The sequence below is a fragment of the Monodon monoceros genome, unplaced genomic scaffold (genome assembly GCF_005190385.1).
Source record: "Monodon monoceros isolate NGI ecotype Baffin Bay Population unplaced genomic scaffold, NGI_Narwhal_1 Super_Scaffold_17, whole genome shotgun sequence".
Classification (NCBI taxonomy): Eukaryota; Metazoa; Chordata; class Mammalia; order Artiodactyla; family Monodontidae; genus Monodon; species Monodon monoceros.
The window spans coordinates 16,088,142-16,108,708 of NW_021703773.1; the positions used below are offsets into that span (position 1 = coordinate 16,088,142).

A 20,567-nucleotide genomic window follows, 5' to 3' on the forward strand; every position below is an offset into this window, starting at 1 on the left:
GAGATAGGAGATAGCCTCAGATCTCACAAGTTAAGTCCTCAGCCCTACAAGACTGCACACCTCCCTTTCTCTCTCCTCACCCCCCCCACCCCTCCTTAGACTCCAGACTCCAGGTTAACACCTGTGCTTCTGACTGATAGTCATAAATTGGAAGTTCCAATGACCTGGGTTCTATTAATTTGCTAGAGTGGCTCAGAGAATCAGGGAAACATTTTACTTATTAGGCTATTGGTTTGTTATAAAAGGATGTAACTCAGGACCAGCCACATAGAAGACATGCCTAGAGAAATGTATGAGATAAATGGTGCAGAGCTTCCATGCTATCTCCCAGTGCATCATTCTCCGCCCCGCCCCGAGATCTCCACCTGTTCACCAACTCAGAAGCTCTCTGAACTCAAGCCTTCATTACATAGGCATGATTGATTAAATCATTGACCATCTGCGATTGATTCAACCTCCAGCTCCTGCTCTCCCCTCCCCAGAGGTCAGGTGTTGAGACTGAAAGCTTCAACCCTTTCATCACCTCGTTAGTTCTCCAGGTAACTAGCACCATCCTTAGGTGCTTTCCAAATCTCACCTGATCAATGTTACAAAAGACACTTTTATCACTCTCATCACTTAGGAAATTCCACGGAGCTCTGTGCCAGAAACAGGACAAATATGGTCTTCAAAATGCTTTGATAACATCCCTCTAAAAGAGTATGGAAGACTAGATACTCTTTTGTGCATTTTAAAGCAAATATCTAAAAATTCTCATCATAAGTTTAAATAGCTGCAAAGAATAAAATTTCCAACAAGTTATAAATACTGACATTTAAAAAATAAGTCACAGCATTCTTTTAAATATTCCCAAAGTATGGAAATGATGGCCGTCATTATCCATTACAAAACTAACAAACAAGAAGGAGCTTTTCTTTTTAACGGTTGAATATTTTACATTACATTTGTACCCTCCTGAACTTGTATTTCCATTCTGTTGCCTCCAAGGATTTTAAATATGTGCTTTTCATAAAATTCTTTATTAAAAAGTAAATTTTGTATTGAAATATAATACACATAAATACATCATAAGTTTCTGGCTCAATACATTTTTACGAAGAATATACACTCATCTAATAGCCAGCATTCAGATCAAGAAATAGGTTGTAAAATATTTTTAGCACCCCAGGGTTCTCTCTTGGGTCCTCTACCACTGTTCTGACTTCTAATCTGGGATAATAAATATAATAACCAACAACGGCCAGATCATATATAAAAATAGAGCTTGGATCCACAACCTGCAGCAGCCTACCCAGGAAACCAACCCCTTATCTATCATAACCCAATAAGCCAGGCTGCTGTAAGTTGGACTAGTAGGAAGTCAGATTGCTAGCTTTAATAACAATCTAGGAAACCAAATAATAACTTCTGTAATAATTGATCCTGAATGCCCAGGGTTTGATTAATAACTGACAGCTTCCCTAATTTTTGTCCCTGTGTCCAGCTTAAGACCAACTAGAGAAAGCTAAATATGTACCCCTAGAGAGCCACATAGGTGCCCCCTTCTGCTTAGCCCACCTACAGCTTCCCCCATGTCCACAGCCTCCAGTCATAGCACACCTGAAGCCTTCCCCTTTTTCTACTACTAATGTTTCCTACTTTTCTGCCTACCTTTGAGTCTTTGCCCAAACTCAGGTGATGGCAGCTGACTCACTTGTTATTGCAAGCTCTGAATAAATGGCCTTTGCCTGTTCTCATTTAGTTGATCTTTGTTTATTTCTACAAATCCCAATATATTTTGTGTCTGGATCTTTATGCTGTAAAATTCATTCATATTATGTATAAGTGTCATTAGTTTGTTTTTATTGATATGTAGTGTTACTATATCACAAATTATTTCTCTATTTTACTGTGATGGATATTTGGTCTTTTTCCAGCTTGGGGCTTTTATGAATAAAGCTGCTATACAAATTGGTACATATCACGTGCTGACTGTATGTTTATGTGGAACTTTTGGGTCTTGGGTAGGTGTATTTAGCTTTAGCACGTACTGCCAAACAGTTTTTCAAGGTGGTTAAACCAATTTACTCTCCCACAGGCAGTATAATCTGATAGAATTTTATCCTATATATACTTTTTTATGCTTGGAAGTCTTTTATTGATCTTTTTATGCTTCAGAGTCATTCTTCTATGCAGACAAAGAGTGTATAAATTGAAATTTGATATAAACAAACTTCTGTGACCATGAGGCTATATTAAAATTTATGTTTTGCACTGAGTTATCGTTATTAGTAGTACCGCATTGATCAAATCAAAATAACGTGTTATGAATTTGAGAAAACAGTAATAAACAGGAAAAGCAAAACTGTATTGGGAAAACATTACTTGTAGAAATAATTAAAGTTTTTAAAAATTAGTTTATGCATCTGTGGATAAGAATTATTTCTAGGATGAGAATATTCGGCATCACTTTCTTCTTATTTTAGATTTTTGTTTATGTTAAGTGCTAAGAAACTATGTTCACAATAATTAGGCATAGAAGATGTCTATTATCACAATATCACTCAGTTCTTTGTACTGTTGAGTAAAAATGTCCCAATGGGATCAGATTGCCATTAGCTAGAAGGGCCAGATCCTTACTAATTCCTCAAAGCTCTTCTCCATCATCGAAGAAGGCAATTATGTCTGTCTCTGGTTCCAGGTAAAGTGTTGGATAAACAGGACTCTCGCATATTCCCGAGACCCGGTGTTGGTTTCAGTGGCAGGACAGCCTACGGTTCAGATCGGCGAGGTGGAAAACCGCGCCCTCCGCTGCCGGGGTCTCCGGATGGAGTCCGGCTGAGAGCGCAGCGCGGCGTGCACGGAAGCTCCGGCTCCCTCGCCACGCCCACTTCCTGCCCCATCCCGGGCTTTTCCAGGTCTCCTCTTCCAGTGAACCGGATGCTCCGTCAGTTACCTCCTCCGCGTCCTCTGGTGCTTCCCGGCTCCCTGGCAAGGCCGCAGGCATCCACGCGGGGACGGTCAGGGGGCTCCCGGCGGCTGGCCTGGCAGGTGTAGGGCGCCGGTAGGAGCTGGGCGCACACGGTTACCGAGCGTGGAGGAGACACGTCCCTGCGGCGATGGGTGCCAGGGGCGCTCCTTCACGCCGGAGGCAGGCGGGGCGGCGACCGCGGTATCTGCCCACCGGGAGCTTTCCCTTTCTCCTCCTCCTGCTGCTTCTCTGCATCCAGCTCGGTGGAGGACAGAAGAAAAAGGAGGTAGAATGAATCCTCTGGGCATTCCCGGGAGGGTCAGGACGGGTCCGGGCAGGCGGGCCGCGTTCATAGGCAGCCTTCCCGCGTTGCTAGGCAGCCGGGCCGCCAGGTGTGGGCGATGGCTGTTTTGGGGAGCGGTTGGGAGGCCTTTGCGCAAGTCCTTTGGGCTCCACAGTTTCAAAAGTGGGGTTGCCCAGTGCTTTCTCAAAAAACAACGAAGCATCGTCTTTTGTGCGCCTAGCACCTCACACCTTTAAGACACGGAGCGTTTTTGACCCTTACTTGAAGGCAGAGTTTCGGGGCCGTCGAGTCAGTAAAAAAGAGTGTGTTGGATGTGAAAATACCGTTTAGGAGTATTTCAAACCTATAGGAACGAGTTGTCCCTTGTGTTCATTACCCTGCTCCCTTCGTCATCCGTTTCAGGGGGCAACAGCATATTGAGACCGTGCTTAAAGTTATTCTGTATTTTATATACATTTTTCAAGCTGTATATTTTTCTTTATATTAAACTCAAGGTATAATTGTGCGAACAACCTCACATTTAGGTTGCGCAAATTTATTTGTGAAATTCAGATAACCTGATTTCAATCTTAGTCCTATAATAACTCTGATGAGCACGCGGATTGAAGTAACTGACCGTATTTAAAGTAGTTGTAGAGTTATTTGTGAATTTCAGTTATCCATCTCTACCTTGGATGGTTGATCTAGTAGGATTAGAAAAAAAAATATTTTGGAAATGTAAGGTTTCTAATTGTACGTCATTTTAGTGAGAGTGTCTCTCCATATTAATTGCAAGTAGTTTTTCCTGGTGAGGTTTTATTTACATACACGTGGCTCAAATATTGGTTTCAAATATTACCGCAACTTTCTTGACAGCTGGGTGGAAAGAGTGAAAAAAGAGCCTCACACACAAGTAACTCTGATTCTCTTTCTCTTTACTCCTTGCCTGAAACAACTCTGAACTCAGTATTTTCCCTTCAACTTTTTTATTTTAACTTTTTTTTACTTTAACATAAAAATAGGCCTTAGTGAAATTAGTGGTGTTATAGTAAGAGGTTTGGTGAAGAACCACTGTTAAATTAAGACTGTATTTACAAATATAACGATTTTTTTGCCTAGCATTTGGTATTTATATACATTTCTTAGATTTCATAGTTTTTCTCTTTTTAAAATTTTTTTTATCTTAGAACCTTGCCAACATATTTAAAATTTATTTTTATATTTTTAAATTTAATTTTGTTTATTTTTATACAGCAGGTCCTTATTAGTCATCAATTTTATACACATCAGTGTATACATGTCAATCCCAAGCTCCCAATTCATCCCACCACCATCCCCACCCCTCGCCGCTTTCCCCCCTTGGTGTCCATACGTTTGTTCTCTACATCTGTGTCTCAATTTCTGCCCTGCAAACTGGTTCATCTGTACCGTTTTTCTAGGTTCCACATATATGAGTTAATATACGATATTTGTTTTTCTCTTTCTGACTTAACTCTGTATGACAGTCTCTAGGTCCATCCACGTCTCTACAAATGACCCAATTTCGTTCCTTTTTATGGCTGAGTAATATTCCATTGTATATATGTACCACATCTTCTTTATCCATTTGTCTGTTGATGGGCATTTACGTTGCTTCCATGACCTGGCTATTGTAAATAGTGCTGCAGTGAACACTGGGGTGCGTGTGTCTTTTTGAATTATGGCTTTCTCTGGGTATATGCCCAGTAGTGGGATTGCTTGGTCATATGGTAATTCTGTTTTTAGTTTTTTAAGGAACCTCCAGACTGTTCTCCGTAGTGGCTGTATCGATTTGCATTCCCACCAACAGTGCAAGAGGGTGCCCTTTTCTCCACACCCTCTCCAACATTTGTTGTTTGTAGATTTTCTGATGATGGCCATTCTGACCAGTGTGAGGTGATACCTTATTGTAGTTTTGATGTGCATTTCTCTAATAATTAGTGATACTGATCAGCTTTTCATGTGCCTCTTGGCCATCTGTATATCTTCTTTGGAGAAATATCTATTTAGGTCTTCTGCCCATTTTTGGATTGGGTTGTTTTTTTAAAATTGAGGTGCATGAGCTGTTTATATATTTTGGAGGTTAATCCTTTGTTCATTGATTCATTTGCAAATATTTTCTCCCATTCTGATGGTTGTCTTTTCATCTTGTTTATAGTTTCCTTTGCTGTGCAAAAGCTTTTAAGTTTCATAAGGTCCCATTTGTTTATTTTTGTTTTTATTTCCATTACTCTAGGAGGTGGGTCAGAAAAGATCTTGCTGTGATTTATGTTGAGGAGTGTTCTTCCTATGTTTTCCTCTAAGAGTTTTATAGTGTCTGGTCTTACATTTAGGTCTTTAATCCATTTTGAGGTTATTTTTATGTATGGTGTTAGGGAGTGTTCTAATTTCATTCTTTTACATGTAGCTCTCCAGTTTTCCCAGCACCATTTATTGAAGAGACTGTCTTTTCTCCATTGTATATCCTTACCTCTTTTGTCATAGATTAGATGACCATAGGTGCGTGGGTTTATCTCTGGGCTTTCTATCCTGTTCCATTGATCTGTATTTCTGTTTTTGTGCCAGTACCATATTGTCTTGATTACTGTAGCTTTGTAGTGTAGTCTGAAGTCAGGGAGTCTGATTCCTCCAGCTCCATTTTTTCCCGTCAAGATTGCTTTGGCTATTCGGGGTCTTTTGTGTCTCCATACAAATTTTAAGATTTTTTGTTCTAGTTCTGTAAAAAATGCCATTGGTAATTTGATAGGGATTGTATTGAATCTGTAGATTGCTTTGGGTAGTATAGTCATTTTCACAATATTGATTCTTCCAATACAAGGACATGGTATATCTCTCCATCTGTTTGTGTCATCTTTGATTTCTTTCATCAGTGTCTTATAGTTTTCTGAGTACAGGTCTTTTACCTCCTTAGGTAGGTTTATTCCTAGGTATTTTATTCTTTTTGTTGCAATGGTGAATGGGATTGTTTCCTTAATTTCTCTTTCTGATCTTTTGTTGTTAGTGTATAGGAATGTAAGAAATTTCTGTGCATTAATTTTGTATCCTGTAACTTTACCAGATTCGTTGATTAGCTCCAGTAGTTTTCTGGTGGCATCTTTAGGATTCTCTATGTATAGTATCATGTCATCTGCAAAGAGTGACAGTTTTACTTATTCTTTTACAATATGTATTCCTTTTTTTTCTTTTTCTTCTCTGATTTCCATGGCTAAGACTTCCAAAACTATGTTGAATAATAGTGGCGAGAGTGGACATCCTTGTCTTCTTTCTCATCTTAGAGGAAATGCTTTCAGTTTTTCACCATTGAGAATGATGTTTGCTGTGGGCATAGTTTTTCTTGAGAAAGGGAGAAGATTTGAAAAGTAGTTTTTTGTGTGTGTAGTTTACCAGAGCAGAGGGCATTAAAAACAATGAGGAACTCCATGCAAATTCTGATGATTTATCTCCTAGAGAGATCATTGTAACCATGGTAACTTTCAGTTGGGAGGAAAAAAAAAAAGCCCCAAAAAGAAGTCTAAAAAGTGTACATCTTCAAAGCGTCTTAGCATCTTCAATTGTAAGACTACTTTAACATGTGACATTTGTTAATTTAGTGTAATTATAAATTGTGATAACACCTATTTCCATTAAATATTTTTTATAAAGGTTATTTTAAAAATGCAAAATTAAGGAGAAAATTGTTGAGGATTTAAAAAGGATGTCTTCCAAAACTTTTATTTCTGTTAAATAGGAGAGCCTAATGATACTACATGGTGATATTGTAGAATACACATATTTTATTTAAGGAAAAGAGCAAAATAACATATAGTAGAATTTTAATACTTTACTTTATGTTAAATATGTTTAATACTTAATTTATTAACATATTATTAACAAATTAATTGTTAATTAATAAATGTCAATTAACATTTATTATCATTAATATGTTATTAAACATATTTATTAAGTAATTTAATAATTAAATATGTTTAATACTTTATGTCTCTGAAATGCAGTCTAGTTCAGTATCTGGTACTCAGTTCAAAAGCTGTGATCTCGAGCTTCCCTGGTGGCACAGTGGTTGAGAATCTGCCTGCTAACGCAGGGGACACGGGTTCTGGGAGGATCCCACATGCCGCGGAGCAACTAGGCCCGTGAGCCACAACTACTGAGCCTGTGCGTCTGGAGCCTGTGCTCCGCGATAAGAGAGGCCGCGATAGAGGCCCGCGCACCACGATGAAGAGTGGCCCCCGCTTGCCACAACTAGAGAAAGCCCTCGCACAGAAACTAAGACCCAACACAGCAAAAATAAATAAACTAATTAATAAACTCCTACCCCCAACATCTTCTTTAAAAAAACAAACAAAAGGACTATGTATGATCTCTTCCAATACCGGAAGAAAAACATTCTTTCTTGGAAATATTGGTCACAAGTGTGTTACTTTTCTAGGGATATTCCAGAGTTGTTTTGACCATATGTGGCTGCTGCTGCTTTTTTTTTTTTTTTTTGCTTAGTTTAGAACCTGTTGCCCAGTATAAGATTTGACACAATTGAGCCAGAAAATATAATAGCTGGAACTTAATTTACTACAATAAATATTACAAACATAAGTACTGGAATAGTTGACTTGGCATGGATTGTGTATTCTTTTGTTCTGGGGAACCCAAACGGAAATCTAAAGTTGAACCTGGAATCAGGAATTGGACGTTAGTTGCTTTTAAGGAAGTAACATTTATGACAGTAATAGTTACCACCATAGATTTTTGAATAGTACTTATGGTCCAGTTACAATTCATATCCTATCTAATTGACATCAAACCACTTAACTTCCTGAATTTTAGTTTTGTTTAAAAATACAGGTATAGGGCTTCCCTGGTGGCGCAGTGGTTGAGAGTCCGTCTGACGATGCAGGGGACGCGGGTTTGTGCCCCAGTCTGGGAAGATCCCACATGCTGCGGAGCGGCTGGGCCCGTGAGCCATGGACGCTGAGCCTGCGCGTCCGGAGCCTGTGCTCCGCAACGGGAGAGGTCACAACAGTGAGAGGCCCGCGTACCGGAAAAAAAAGAAAAAAATTAAAAATACAGGTGTAATACTTACATCTCAGTGTTGTCATTGGGATTAAATAAGACTGTATTTAAAGTGTTTAGTGCAATGCCTAGAGCATAACAAATGATCAGTAATTTGGTAGCTGCTATTATGTATTCTTCATTCAAATGAAAGACATGATAATGAGATCCTAAAATGTGATAAAAAATTTTTTCAAATTAATTTTTTTTGCTAAATAAACTGACTTTATAATAATTGTAAATTGTATAGTTTATGGAATAAAATGTTCATTACTTATTTTATTATGAAACACTGAGAATTCCAAACTCTAACATTGCTTGAGAACTTCTCAAGAGGAGATTTTACCTCATGGAAGAATTGGTAGTATTCATGGATTTGTGTGTGTGTGTCTACATATATAGGTATATATCTGTTTCTAAATGAAGACATTTTCATTCATCAAAAAATAATTTTGTCATATTCTTTATTTAAGAATATAGTCAAGAGAAATAGTTAAATAGGCACAGAAAATAGACGGGAGATTTTTATGGTCAGTTTCCTTAATTACATTGAATAAAGTCATGTTGAGTGATTTTTGAATCCTCATGTTAAGTGATACAGATTTGTGGGAGACTTTAGCTTCTTAGTAGTATATCATTTGCATTTCTGATGCATCATGGGTTTCCATTATTTTGACAGTTTCTCTATTTCTTATATTGTTAACACTTATCAGTTAATCAGCTTCATTTAGAATTCTTTTAATCTCTAATGACCTCTTATAGTAGAACAAAAGCTCAAATTCTGTAATGATTTCCAGTGGACTTAATGACTTTACCATCATCAAAAGCAGCTACCGTCAGCCCTTCAAATCCAGGGGTCTTGTACCTGCAGACAGAGAGGGCCGACTGTACCACACTATTTTGTAGTATGAGGGACTCGAGCAGTTTCAGATTTTGGTATCTGCTGGGGTCCTGGAAGCAATCCCCCTTGGATACCGAAGGACAACTATAATACAATAATTTATACTTTCTGCAAAGAAAATGATTAGCGAATAGGCTACAACATTTAGGTAGCAGCTCATAGATATATTTTAAGAGAGAAATAGTGTTATTAGTTGCCTCTGAGATAACTTCTATAAGCACACTTTACACTGAGATGTATATATCCAGTTACTCTTTAGTGGCACAGCCTTGAAATAGAGACTTTAGTGTCTTAGCAAATGATAGGGAGAGGATGGAGGTAAGAGATGGATTTTGATTTTACCTTTAAGCAGAGAACTTAGGTGGAAGAAATAGCTTGTAAACATATGAGCACAACTTAAAGAAACGCATAGTGATTATACTTTGATATGTATACACATACACCTGTCATGCTGATGTCAGGCAGCTGTGTCAGCTAAGTTAGATTTTTGTGTACAGTAACTCCTTGAAGAGTAATTGGGAATGACAGGTCTTACTTAAAATGGCCAAAACTGCTTGTCAATAACTTTGAGGCTTAGCCTGCCGCAGTTTCATGGATAATGGCAGAAGGCATGGGATTCCTGGGTCACAGGCGGACAGGTTATTACAGTAATAGAATTGCCAGAGTATCAGCGTTTGTGCTGGTGATGCAGGCCAGCTGACACCTGCGAATGTAGTGAATTTCAGAGCAGGAGAGGACCTTGAGCTTATGGAACCCAAATCTTTCATGATGGGCAGTAAACATATTTGACTTCAGCCTTAGAGGGAGTCACTATCTTTATTAAATTGGGAAGTAAACAAACCTGATCTTCGTTCTAGAAGGGACAGTGTCTAGCAGAGCTGTGTGCTACACAAACATCCTTGAGCAGATAGCCTAGAACAAAGTCAGTCAGTACTTGTCCTTGCAAGTTTTGTAGAAACCGTGATGAACCGTCTGCCTACACAAGGGATCTAACCTGGGTCAAAAGGGAACACTTCAGGATATTTTCCTCCACATACACAAAACACCAGCATGTTCAGCCACTTCTATATGTGTTCTCTTCTACGTGGAAGACACAGAGAAAGGGAAAGGGCAGAAACATGAAACTTGAGCCACAGATTCATCAGCTATTTGTTAACTGTTTTGGGCTGCATTTACTTGTGCGTATTCTCTTTAGCCTTAAATAGTCAGTGAGTTTGGATGTGAGTGTGATCAGTATGCCTGTGACTGCCTTAGTAGTCTCCAGGTTTGTTTGGTGTATTAGACCATGTGATGATTGCTTCTTTCCATAAGACTCCCACCTGGAGCATCATGCTAATTTCACCAAGATAGATTTACCTTTGGCTAAGTATAGGAGTAACTCTTTTCCTGCTAGATCGTGAACAAATGTAACACTGTGTGCATGAATGTGTGTGGACCAAATAGGTAGTATTTACGTCAGTCTCTATCCAGTTTTTATTCTATCCGTTGGCAAGATTTCTGCAGCTTCTCAAATTGAGCCTAAGAACCTGCTGTATAAAAAAATAAATAAAATAAAATTCAAAAAAGAAAAAAAATTGAGCATACCTAAAAGGGAACTCTCAATCCTTTCCTCTGCCCATCTGGCCCATCTGTTTTCTCATTGCTGTCAACAGTGCTGTTTTATGGGGAACAAATTTTACCCTCTTTTTTTTTAAGTAATCACTTGCCATATATAATACTATATCTTTGTAGCTCTTATGTTTTGCACGTTGTACACAGAGAGGCTGACTTCACATAATTTCTTGCAGAGTCATACATAGATTTAAGGAGAGCATCTTGCAAAAATATGATTCCTCTTATACGTAGATATGTAAAACATAAATATTTAGTTTGAATAGTAAAATTTCAAATATATTATTCAGAAAAATAGACAGTATTTTTTTTCATAGTAATTGATATCTGTCTATCTCTCTGCCTGCTTGCCTGATTGTCTCTCTGTTTAATGTCAGAAGGAAAAAGGTCAGTGTCAACAGTGAACTTATGTTACAGAGTGTTTCACAATCTGTGATAAAAGTCCTAACTTAGAAGTATAGCATCCTGAAGCCATAATGAGTTGAAAAAAGTTAAGAATAAAAGGAAGTCTTTACTAGCATTTATTGTTATTACATTTTTGGTTGCTCATATCAAGATACCTAACTAGTTTGACGTTTGGAAGTGAAAAGGAAATTTTCTTTCCCCTGTATGTTACTATGAGAACTCAACCATCTTTAATGAAAAGGGGCACTTGAGTATAGGTTAGATAAATTGTGGTACTGATTTTATTAAATGGAACTGTTTATTTTAGATGTGTATTTTTAGAGATGGCTTAATATTGCTATCAATATGATTTGACTCAACTTTTGGAGAAATATTGTGGTTCAGTGTCTTCTCTGCTTAGAAACAAAGCAAACCATTGGAAAGTTAGTTCATATGATTTTTGTGGTAAAACTTAAGGTACAAGATTGATTACAAATTGTAAGATCTGTTTACTATTCATATTAAATTTAATGAGATACTGTCCTGTAATTTAGTGAATTTATTAACAAACTTGGGAGTTGGAAATAAGGCTTATTTCAGGAAATGAAAAAAAAACATAACAGGAGAGTTGATAGAAGATAGAATGCCAGGCATTTCACCTGAATTGTTTATAATCATCACAGTATCTTGGTGATTGTGACAGAGTTTTGTTTGCCTTACCTTTGTCTTTGTTAACAGTATACCTTGGTTTTATTTAAGTAGTAGGAGCAATTGGGACTATCCCAAGCCCCAAGCAATCATTTTTATTAGTCAAAGATTATCATGATTATCCAGTACCCTGCAAATTATTGGTTTAGGAGTGATCACATGATACAATTATGTGGGGCTTTTGGAAGTTTCCTCCTTCTTCATAAAGGACGCAAAGTGGGGTAATTCTTTCTTCCTGTCTTTGGATATGTGTATGAGAATGTGATGCATTGTTGAACCCATCTTGTAATCACAAAACGTACAAGCCTGAGGGCAAAACCAGTAAGTTTATGCTGGCAGAGTAGAAAATTGGGAAGAACATGGGTACTTGATGGCATGACTTAACTAGCCTTGTAAATGCTTCAACTCCGGACTCCTTGTTATATGAGTTAATAAGCTTTCTTATTGTTTAAGACATTTCAAGTTGAATTTCTGATTTTTTGTATTTGAAAGCGCTCTACTGAGGAAGGTCCTCTTGGATTAAGGGTTTTACCCGTGACTGTACAACTTGTCAGTTTACAGCCTTACCCCAAAGAACTCTTTCTACATTATGTTTTAGTAACCGGGCCCTCTTTGTGAATTAGTTATTAAATATTAGTGGAGGACCATTTAAGTATGTATAGCTGTCCCCAGTCTTTGAATATCAGTTGTCAGTATTAGAAGTTTGTGTATGTTTCGGTGTCATTGAAGTGCATTTTCATGTTCCTCTTATTAAAATAACTTTGTTTTTATTGTATGAATTGAAATTCTCTATTCAAAAGTTATGTCCAAAATGTTGTAGGAAAGAAATTGGGCATAAATTTATTATGTGCTTTAAAAACTATTAGCCCAAGAACAGAGTGGAAGAGAGTAAGTATGTCCAAGATATATTTGCTGTATGCTTTTTTCTGTTTGAATGTTTTTAAGAAATACTTATTCCTTTTGCTTTTGTGTAGGTAATAGATTGATACGTAGTTTCATTGTAAAGACATGCGAAATAAAATTCAGGAAGATACTTAATTTTATTTTTAAAATGATCATGTTTTAATAATGTTCTTTTAGTTAACATCTGAGTTAAGATTAAGCAAAAGAAAAACTGGGACCTTCCTCAAAGATCAGGCTTTGTGCAATGCTTTGTGGAGTGGCTTTGCTGTGTCTTGCTCTTGTTTCCTGTGCATTTTTCCTCTTGGAGCCTTTATGGGGAGAAAGAGTGGCTGAGTCAAGGTGTAACACCATCATCATGGCACTCATTCAGCATAGCTTCCTATGGAGAGCAGCATGAGTCACAGGCTTTGATGTTGGCGCCTATTCCAAACCATAAAGCAAATGTCGTGTGTGTGTGGTGTTTAAACACTGCGTTATAGAATGATAGAGCAGGAAAGTCAGATTTCAGGCTAAATAACAAAGCTGGGACTAGGAGGGAGTTTTTCTGCCTCCAGAGTTGCTATTTCTGCATCCCCGTGCTCAGTAATGCTGTCTTGTCTCTGCCCCTCCCCTGTTTATTACTTTAAGTGTACTATCATTTCCTCTGTCTTTTCATGGCTGATCTTTTCTGAACTTCTTCATGGGTACTTATTTTGTAAACTTCAAAATGATTACTGGTTTGGCAGCTCTAAAACAAACCTATTAATACTGCTTAGACTTGACCCCTTTGAGAACATAATTTATAAAATTAGGCCATCTGTTTCTTTATGAAGCTGTTTAAATAAATGAAATTAGTCTAAGAGAAGCCTAAGTCACAAGAGTCAGAACTCTGTAACCTACATGGATGACGAAAGTATGTAAGTTTCTGTTCCACCTGTCTTCGCCAAATAGTGCTTCCTACCGTCCCTAATGCTAAGGAAAGCCTTGTCATACATCTCTTTGCCAGAGCCAGAAATCCGGGCACATTCACTTAGTTTCCAACGTTTACTCAGTCGTGACTTTCTTCAACATCCCTTCCTTCACCCCAGCTGAAGACGTCCCCTGGGACTTCCTAGCCAGTGCTGTCTTGGGGGTGCTCTTTACATGGCTCTAGGATGCAATCCAGTGTTCTTTGCATGCTCTTGAGTGCTTTTCCTGAGTGAGCCTTTGTCTGACTCTCCTGTTTTCTATCTCACCACTGTTAAATGCTTCCTTCTAGTGTTAACTTAAGCAGGGTACCCCTTCCCCGGCTCAGATAGATAGATGTCTGTGCTTATTCTTTATGGCACTTAAGTGAATTATTGCCTATTGTCTGTCGTTACTGTTGTTCTACAAGCCCTTTGAGGAGAAGGGTTGTGGGTTTATTTTTGTATCTGTATTTCCATATTCAAGCATAGTGCCTTGTACTTGGTAAATGCTTGGTAAAGTTACTTTGGTTGAGATACTTAATCTCTCTAAATTATCTGTAAAGTGGAGATAGTTTGTTAGTCCCTACTATAGAGTTGTGAGCCTTACATGAGATAATCCTCTAAAGTATACTTAGCATAGTGCCTGGAACATAGTAAGTTCTTATTGAACGTTAGCTTTGGTGCTGATATTGGTGAATGACTGCAGGATGTTCTGTGGTTTGTTTTATGTTTCCAAAGTGAATTTTCATGAGTAGCATAAGTTGATTTGGCATTACAAAAGAAACTTTTAAAGGCATTTGATATGCATAATTTTTCATGAATACTTAATTTTCCTATGTGACAGATTCTGCTACTAAATTGGCTCTTGAGAAAATGTCATCGTTCCTTTCTTCAGATGATTAAAGATTTGGCAGTAACCATTTGATCATGGTTACTTTTCCTATTTGACTTCTTACAGCATTTGACAGGTGCTCAGTGTAGCCCTGTTTGGGGTTAACCTATTTGCAGTCCTTTGGACCTCTTGGAACTAGAGGTCTATTTCTCTCCCCAGGTTTGTGAAGTTTTCAGCTATTATTGCATTAACTATACTTTTTGTCTCTTTTTCTTTCTCTTCTCCTTCTGGAATTCCCATAATGCAAACATTGTTCCTTTCATTGTGTCCCATAATTCCTATAGGCTTTCTTCACTCTTTTTCATTCTTTTTTCTTTTTGTTTTTCTGACTGGATAATTTCAATTGTCCTATCTTCCAGGTCACTGATTCTTTCTTTTCCATTGTTGAGTCTGGTTTTGAAACTCTCTATCGAATTCTTCTGATCAGTTATTATATTTTTGTACTTGAGGATTTCTGTTTGGGTTTTTTAAAAAAATTTCTGTTTATTCTACTTCTTGTTTTGTTGATGCATTGTGTTCCTAATTTCATTTAGTTGTCTGTCTGCATGTTCTTGTAGGTCACTAAACTTCTTTAAGAGGGTTGTCTGACGGTTCATAGATCTGCATTTTTTTAGTATCCATTATTAGAGCTTTATTAGTTTCCTTTGGTGGTGTCATATTTACCTGATTTTTCGTGATCCTTGATTCCCTACATTGGTATCTGCACATTTGAGTAAGTGGTTTCCTTTTCCAGACTTTGCACTTTTGCTTTGACAGATATAGTACTTCACCAGTCAGTTCAGTTTGGGTTTCTGGATCCCACGACTCCTACAGAGGTACTTTTGCTTTCGGATGGATGCTGTATTTTTGTTGTTGAGGGGAGGGAAGGATAAAAATGAGGGCTGACTTATGCTGACATGTTGCTGACATCGCTCCTATTTCTTTTTTTCAAAAGCTCACCACCCTTGACGTTTGTGGCTTGACCCTTACATGGCTTTCTACCAGAATGATGGATAGCATAGATTATTAGAACACCACTATCACCTCTACTATTTTTTTTGCTATTGATTTCATTTTATTTTTTATTTTATTTATTTATTTTTGCGGTACTCGGGCCTCTCACTGTTGTGGCCTCTCCCGTTGCAGAGCGCAGGCTCAGCAGCCATGGCTCACGGGCCTAGCCGCTCCGCGGCGTGTGGGATCTTCCTGGACCGGGGCACGAACCTGTGTGCCCTGCATAGGTAGGTGAACTCTCAACCACTGTGCCACCAGGGAAGCCCTATTTTTTATTTTTTTAAAATTTATTTGTTTTATTTATTTATTTTTGGCTGCCCTGGATCTTCTTTGTGGTGCGTGGGCTTCTCATTGCAGTGGCTTCTTTTGTTGCAGAGCACAGGCTGTAGGCATGTGGGCTCTAGAGCACAGGCTCCGCTAGTAGCTGTGGTGTGCGGGCTTAGTTGCTCCGCGGCATGTAGGATCTTCCCGGACCAGGGCTTGAACCCTTGTCCCCTGCACTGGCAGGCAGATTCTTAACCACTGCACCACCAGGGAAGCCCTTTGCTATTGATTTCAGTTGTCACTTTTCTTTGGCGTTTAATGAAGCCTGTGACACTCTGTATAATTTGGTTTGGTGATTTGCTTTCTCATTGTCTTTTTTCTTATTTTACTGTTTGGTAGTCTTATAGAATGGAATTAGAATGAGAAAAGCAGGTAATGTGAATTCTAGCCCCATTGTTTATCTTTACAAATTATCTATTTGGACCACAATTTCCTTCTTTATAAACTAGAGATAATTCCTCGCATAGGGTTGTTTTGAAGACGAAATGAAATAAAATGTGAACTTTACAAAATGTTAAGGGTTTTATGAAAGTTAGTTCTGAAAAATGATACGTGGGTTCCAGTTTCTTTGATATAAACTCTGGGCTCTTGGGCAAGGCACTTAACCTTTTGAAGCATCAGTTCGTTCAGCTGTAAAATGAGAACATTGAACAAGATCATGATGTCTGAATCTGGGGAAAATAGGGAAAGTTTCCCATTGGCTGTCTGAAATTATAAACGTTTTTCATTTATGGCATAAATGGATTTTTCTGGCATGAGCATCTGTAACGTATATTAGATTTTTAAAATGTTAAAAACTATTGGATTAAACGTTTGCTTAGATCCTTTCTAGATGGTATGATTATATGAAATATGGTAATAGAATGATTTATGGTAGTTTCTTTATATATCAAAGGTAATTTTATGTCTTAGAGGTTGAATCTTAGTAATATTTCTGCTCTTATTTGATTACAATGTCCTTATCGTAAAGAAGCTTAACTAATACTAGTTTTCAACAATTTGAGTTATATGATCCACAGAGGATAACCAAAACTAATTGTGGCAGAGCTATTTCAGTTCTTTTTATTTGCCTATCAGATAGCAATTAGATTTATACTTGCCTTATATTTGCCTGTTTCAAATATGTAATCTACAAAGCCACAAATTAAAACAATAAGCTATTTTTGTACATTGCTGTGGTATTCAGAATACAGCATAGGTGCTATATCTGCAGTAATTCATATAGATAAGAAAACTTAGAAAAGTAGTAATTTGAGTACAGTCATTAGCACTGGCCTCTAGTGTTCAAGATACATATTAGCAGAATAAAAGGAACCTATTTCATTATCTAAAAAAGGAATTGGTGAGGGAAATAGGGTGTTGTTTTCCTTTTCTTCGTATCTCTTTTCTTTGTAGAGCTACTAATGTAAAATTAGGTTAGGTTAGCCCTATGGCATTTTCTACACAGATTGCAGTCCTTTGGTTTATGTATTTTCACAGGATTCCATCCTGTCGTGGTAAGTAGATGATCCCAGGGACCTTTCTGTATTGTTTTCCTGATTTGTTACTAAAATCTAAACTTCTTTAGTGTGGGAAGTTCCTAGTCTTACTTGTCTGTGTCATCATAATCATAACAGAAGCCCAAAGTAGATGAGTCTTTTATGTTTTATGATTGTTTGTCGCTTATTGGTTTCTTAAATACGTTGGAAATGTTTTTCATATTACGTCCATTTTGATTGTTTTAAAGAGAAATAATAGTATTGAAATAAATGGTAGAAAATAAGTGTATTTGAGTGTCATCTTCCTAAAATACAGCACCTTACTGAATAAAGGGCCATGTCACTGACATTTCTCTAAAATGTGATCTACCATTCCTTTTTTCCAACAAATATTTGTTGATGAATACTACATGTCAGACACCATACTGGATTTTGGAGGTAAAGTGGTGAACAAGACAGCCACTGTCCTGATGTATCCTATAGCTCATAGTCCTGTAGGAGATTCAGACAGGAAAATAGGCAATTATAGTATGGTGTGAGAAATGCATAAACTGGGAACTGTTGGGTGCCGTGGTGTTATGTTAGCACATTGGGGTCAGCTGAAAACTGAAGATACACATAGGAGATGGCTTAATGAAGGGAGAAGTATTCTAAGAAGAAGAAATAGTACTAGAAAGGTCAACAAATTCAGGAAACTCAAAAGTAGTTCGACATGGCTCAGCTTAGAATGCACAGGGTGGGGGAGTGGCAGGGTTGAGGCTGGAATGGAAGCCAGAGCCAAATCCCAAAGGACCTTGCAAGCCATGTTAGAGTCTAGACTTGACCTTGAAGTTCGTGGGAGGAACTGAAGGGTTTTATCTTGGAGGTGAGGATGAGGTTTATAATTAGGAGGGTTGCTCTGGGCCTGCTGTGGAAACTAGCTTAGGTGGGGATGCGAAGTTGGAGGAAGGGCAGCAGTCTGCTCAAGAGGCTACAGCAGAACTGGATGTGAGAGGCAGTGATGACTTGTCGAAGGTTGTGGCAGTGAGAATGCAGAATGATCACTGGAGTTTTGAGTTCTGGGAGCCAGATGAGGCAGTTCTTGGTGGTTGATTGTGTGTGGGATGAGGGAAAAGGAAGTAAGAATAACGACTACATTTCTTGGTAAAAGGGAAATTCTATTTACTGAAACGGGAAACAGGAGAAGGAAGAGATTTTGGAAGGAAGATAACATGTTCACTTTTAAGGATGTGCGCGATGCCCATGTGAAATCTAAACAGGTGTTTGAGAGGCAGTGGAATGTCTGGATACGGACCTATGATCTGGGCTGAAGATGAAATGGATTTGGAAATCATTAGCATCAATGGGAATTGAGTTTTTGGTGGTGGTTCAAAATCCCCACGCCAGAGTGAAAAGGAAGAGCAAATGCAGACCCTCAGGGATGGCAGTATTTCACTGTCCTTCAGAAGGCAAGTTTGCAAAAGAGACCAAGACTGCGCTGCTGGAGAACTAGGAAGAAACCCAGCAGATTGTGGATGTCACAGGAGAGGAATGTTTCAACAAGACAGAGGTCAACAGAGACGAATGGTGACAGGCTAAACAAAAACTGTAAAGAGTCCTTTGGATTTAGGCGGAGCAGTTTAACTGTAGTGCTAGGGTGGAAAGTAGAAGGGAGTGAGTGGGTTATTGAATGAGTGGGTCGTGAGGAAGTAGACACAGCCAACTCTTCTCATGAAGCACTTTTGCTGTGAATGGGTGGCGAGTTAAGTGAGTGGTAGCTGGAGAAGAGGTTGACATGGAGAGGGAAGATAACTGAAGTAGAGCCAGGTGGCTGAGAGGATGGGAGCAAGGAGTGGGAAGCGGAGACCAGCAGGTGGAATTAGCTTCATACACGAATGTGGTGGTAGTTCTCAGCGCTGTTCACAGGTAGTTTTGGGTTTTCTTCCATGCCTGTGACGGGATTGCACTTTCCTACTCTTGTGAACGCAGGCATGGCCCCAAGACTGACTTTGGCCCGTGAGTTGTGAGCAGATGTGTCACATGTCAGTTCTAGGCAGAAGCTCCGAGGGTCATTACATGCCTTGCCATTGTCTTTTTCCCTCTGGCGCAGTGACTGGGAATGTTTGATGTGGTGGGTGCTGTATCAGCCTGGGTCCTCTAGTGAATAGGGTGCGCAGAGTCTCCCTGCCAACCCATAAGTTGGAGAAATCCCCCATTATTTTTTTAAATACTGAGATCTGGAGCTGTTAGTGCTCTGTAATTTAAGCTCTTTGGTTTGTTCCAAGGAGTATTGACGTCTCTTACCTTTCAATGGGAGAAATGGATAAAAGAAGCGGGTGCAGTTGCAGGCACATTTGTTCTTTTGTTGGCAGAGATGGATGTTTTCTCTGTGAAATGGAAGGTAAACTAAGAAGGAGGGATAAGCTGGTAGGGCGGGGAGGTCTAGAACAGTGAATACAGTCTTAAATAGCTAGAAGAGGTATTAGGTAATTTGCCTAGAATTACCCATTTTAAATAGCTAGAATAGGTAATTTTACTCAGAAAACACAGAGGCACTGTTATTATAAATACAAAGGTGGTTTGTGAATGTATTAGTTTTCTATTAATGCATAGCAAATTATTGCAAATTTAGTGACTAAAAATAACTCATTTTTTAAAATCTCATAGTTTCTACAGGTCAGAAATCTGGGTTCTCTGTTAGGGGCTCACAGGTGTGGCTGAAGTTCGGGTATGGCTAGGCTGCGTTCTCATCTGGAGCTCTAGATCCTCTTCTTAGCTTACTCAGGTTGTTGGCAGAATTCAGTTCCTGGCAGTTTTAAGGACCCAGTTGTGTATTTTCTTGCTGGCTGTATTCTCTCGGCTCTTTAAGGCCACCCTCAAGTCCTAGCCGTGTGGCTCTCTCCATGGTCAGTTTAAAACATGGCTGTTTGCTTTCTTCCAGGCCAGTAGGCTCATGTCTCTGACTCTTCACTTACTTTGGAAATGCTCATCTAATTTGGTCTGGCCCACTCAGTATAATCTCCCTTGTGAGCAACTAAAAGTTAACTGACTACGTTTGCACATCTTTGCCGTATAAGGTAACATACTTATAGAAGTGCTGTTCTGTCACGTTCACAAGTCTTGTCCATACTTATGAGGAGGGAATTATATAAGGGTTATGGGTCTCTGGGGATT

The 20,567-nt window shown here is 38.6% G+C and overlaps 1 protein-coding gene across 1 annotated transcript in view; it reads left to right on the forward strand.

Moving 5' to 3' along the window:
• The first annotated feature begins 2,885 nt into the window (after window positions 1-2,885).
• TUSC3 (tumor suppressor candidate 3) overlaps window positions 2,886-20,567 on the forward strand; it is a 181,694-nt gene continuing 164,012 nt past the window's right edge. The window contains exon 1 of the mRNA XM_029226695.1: window positions 2,886-3,236. Coding sequence (XP_029082528.1) covers window positions 3,099-3,236 — 138 coding nt within the window. The 5' untranslated portion in view covers window positions 2,886-3,098. The remainder of the gene's footprint in view (window positions 3,237-20,567) is intronic.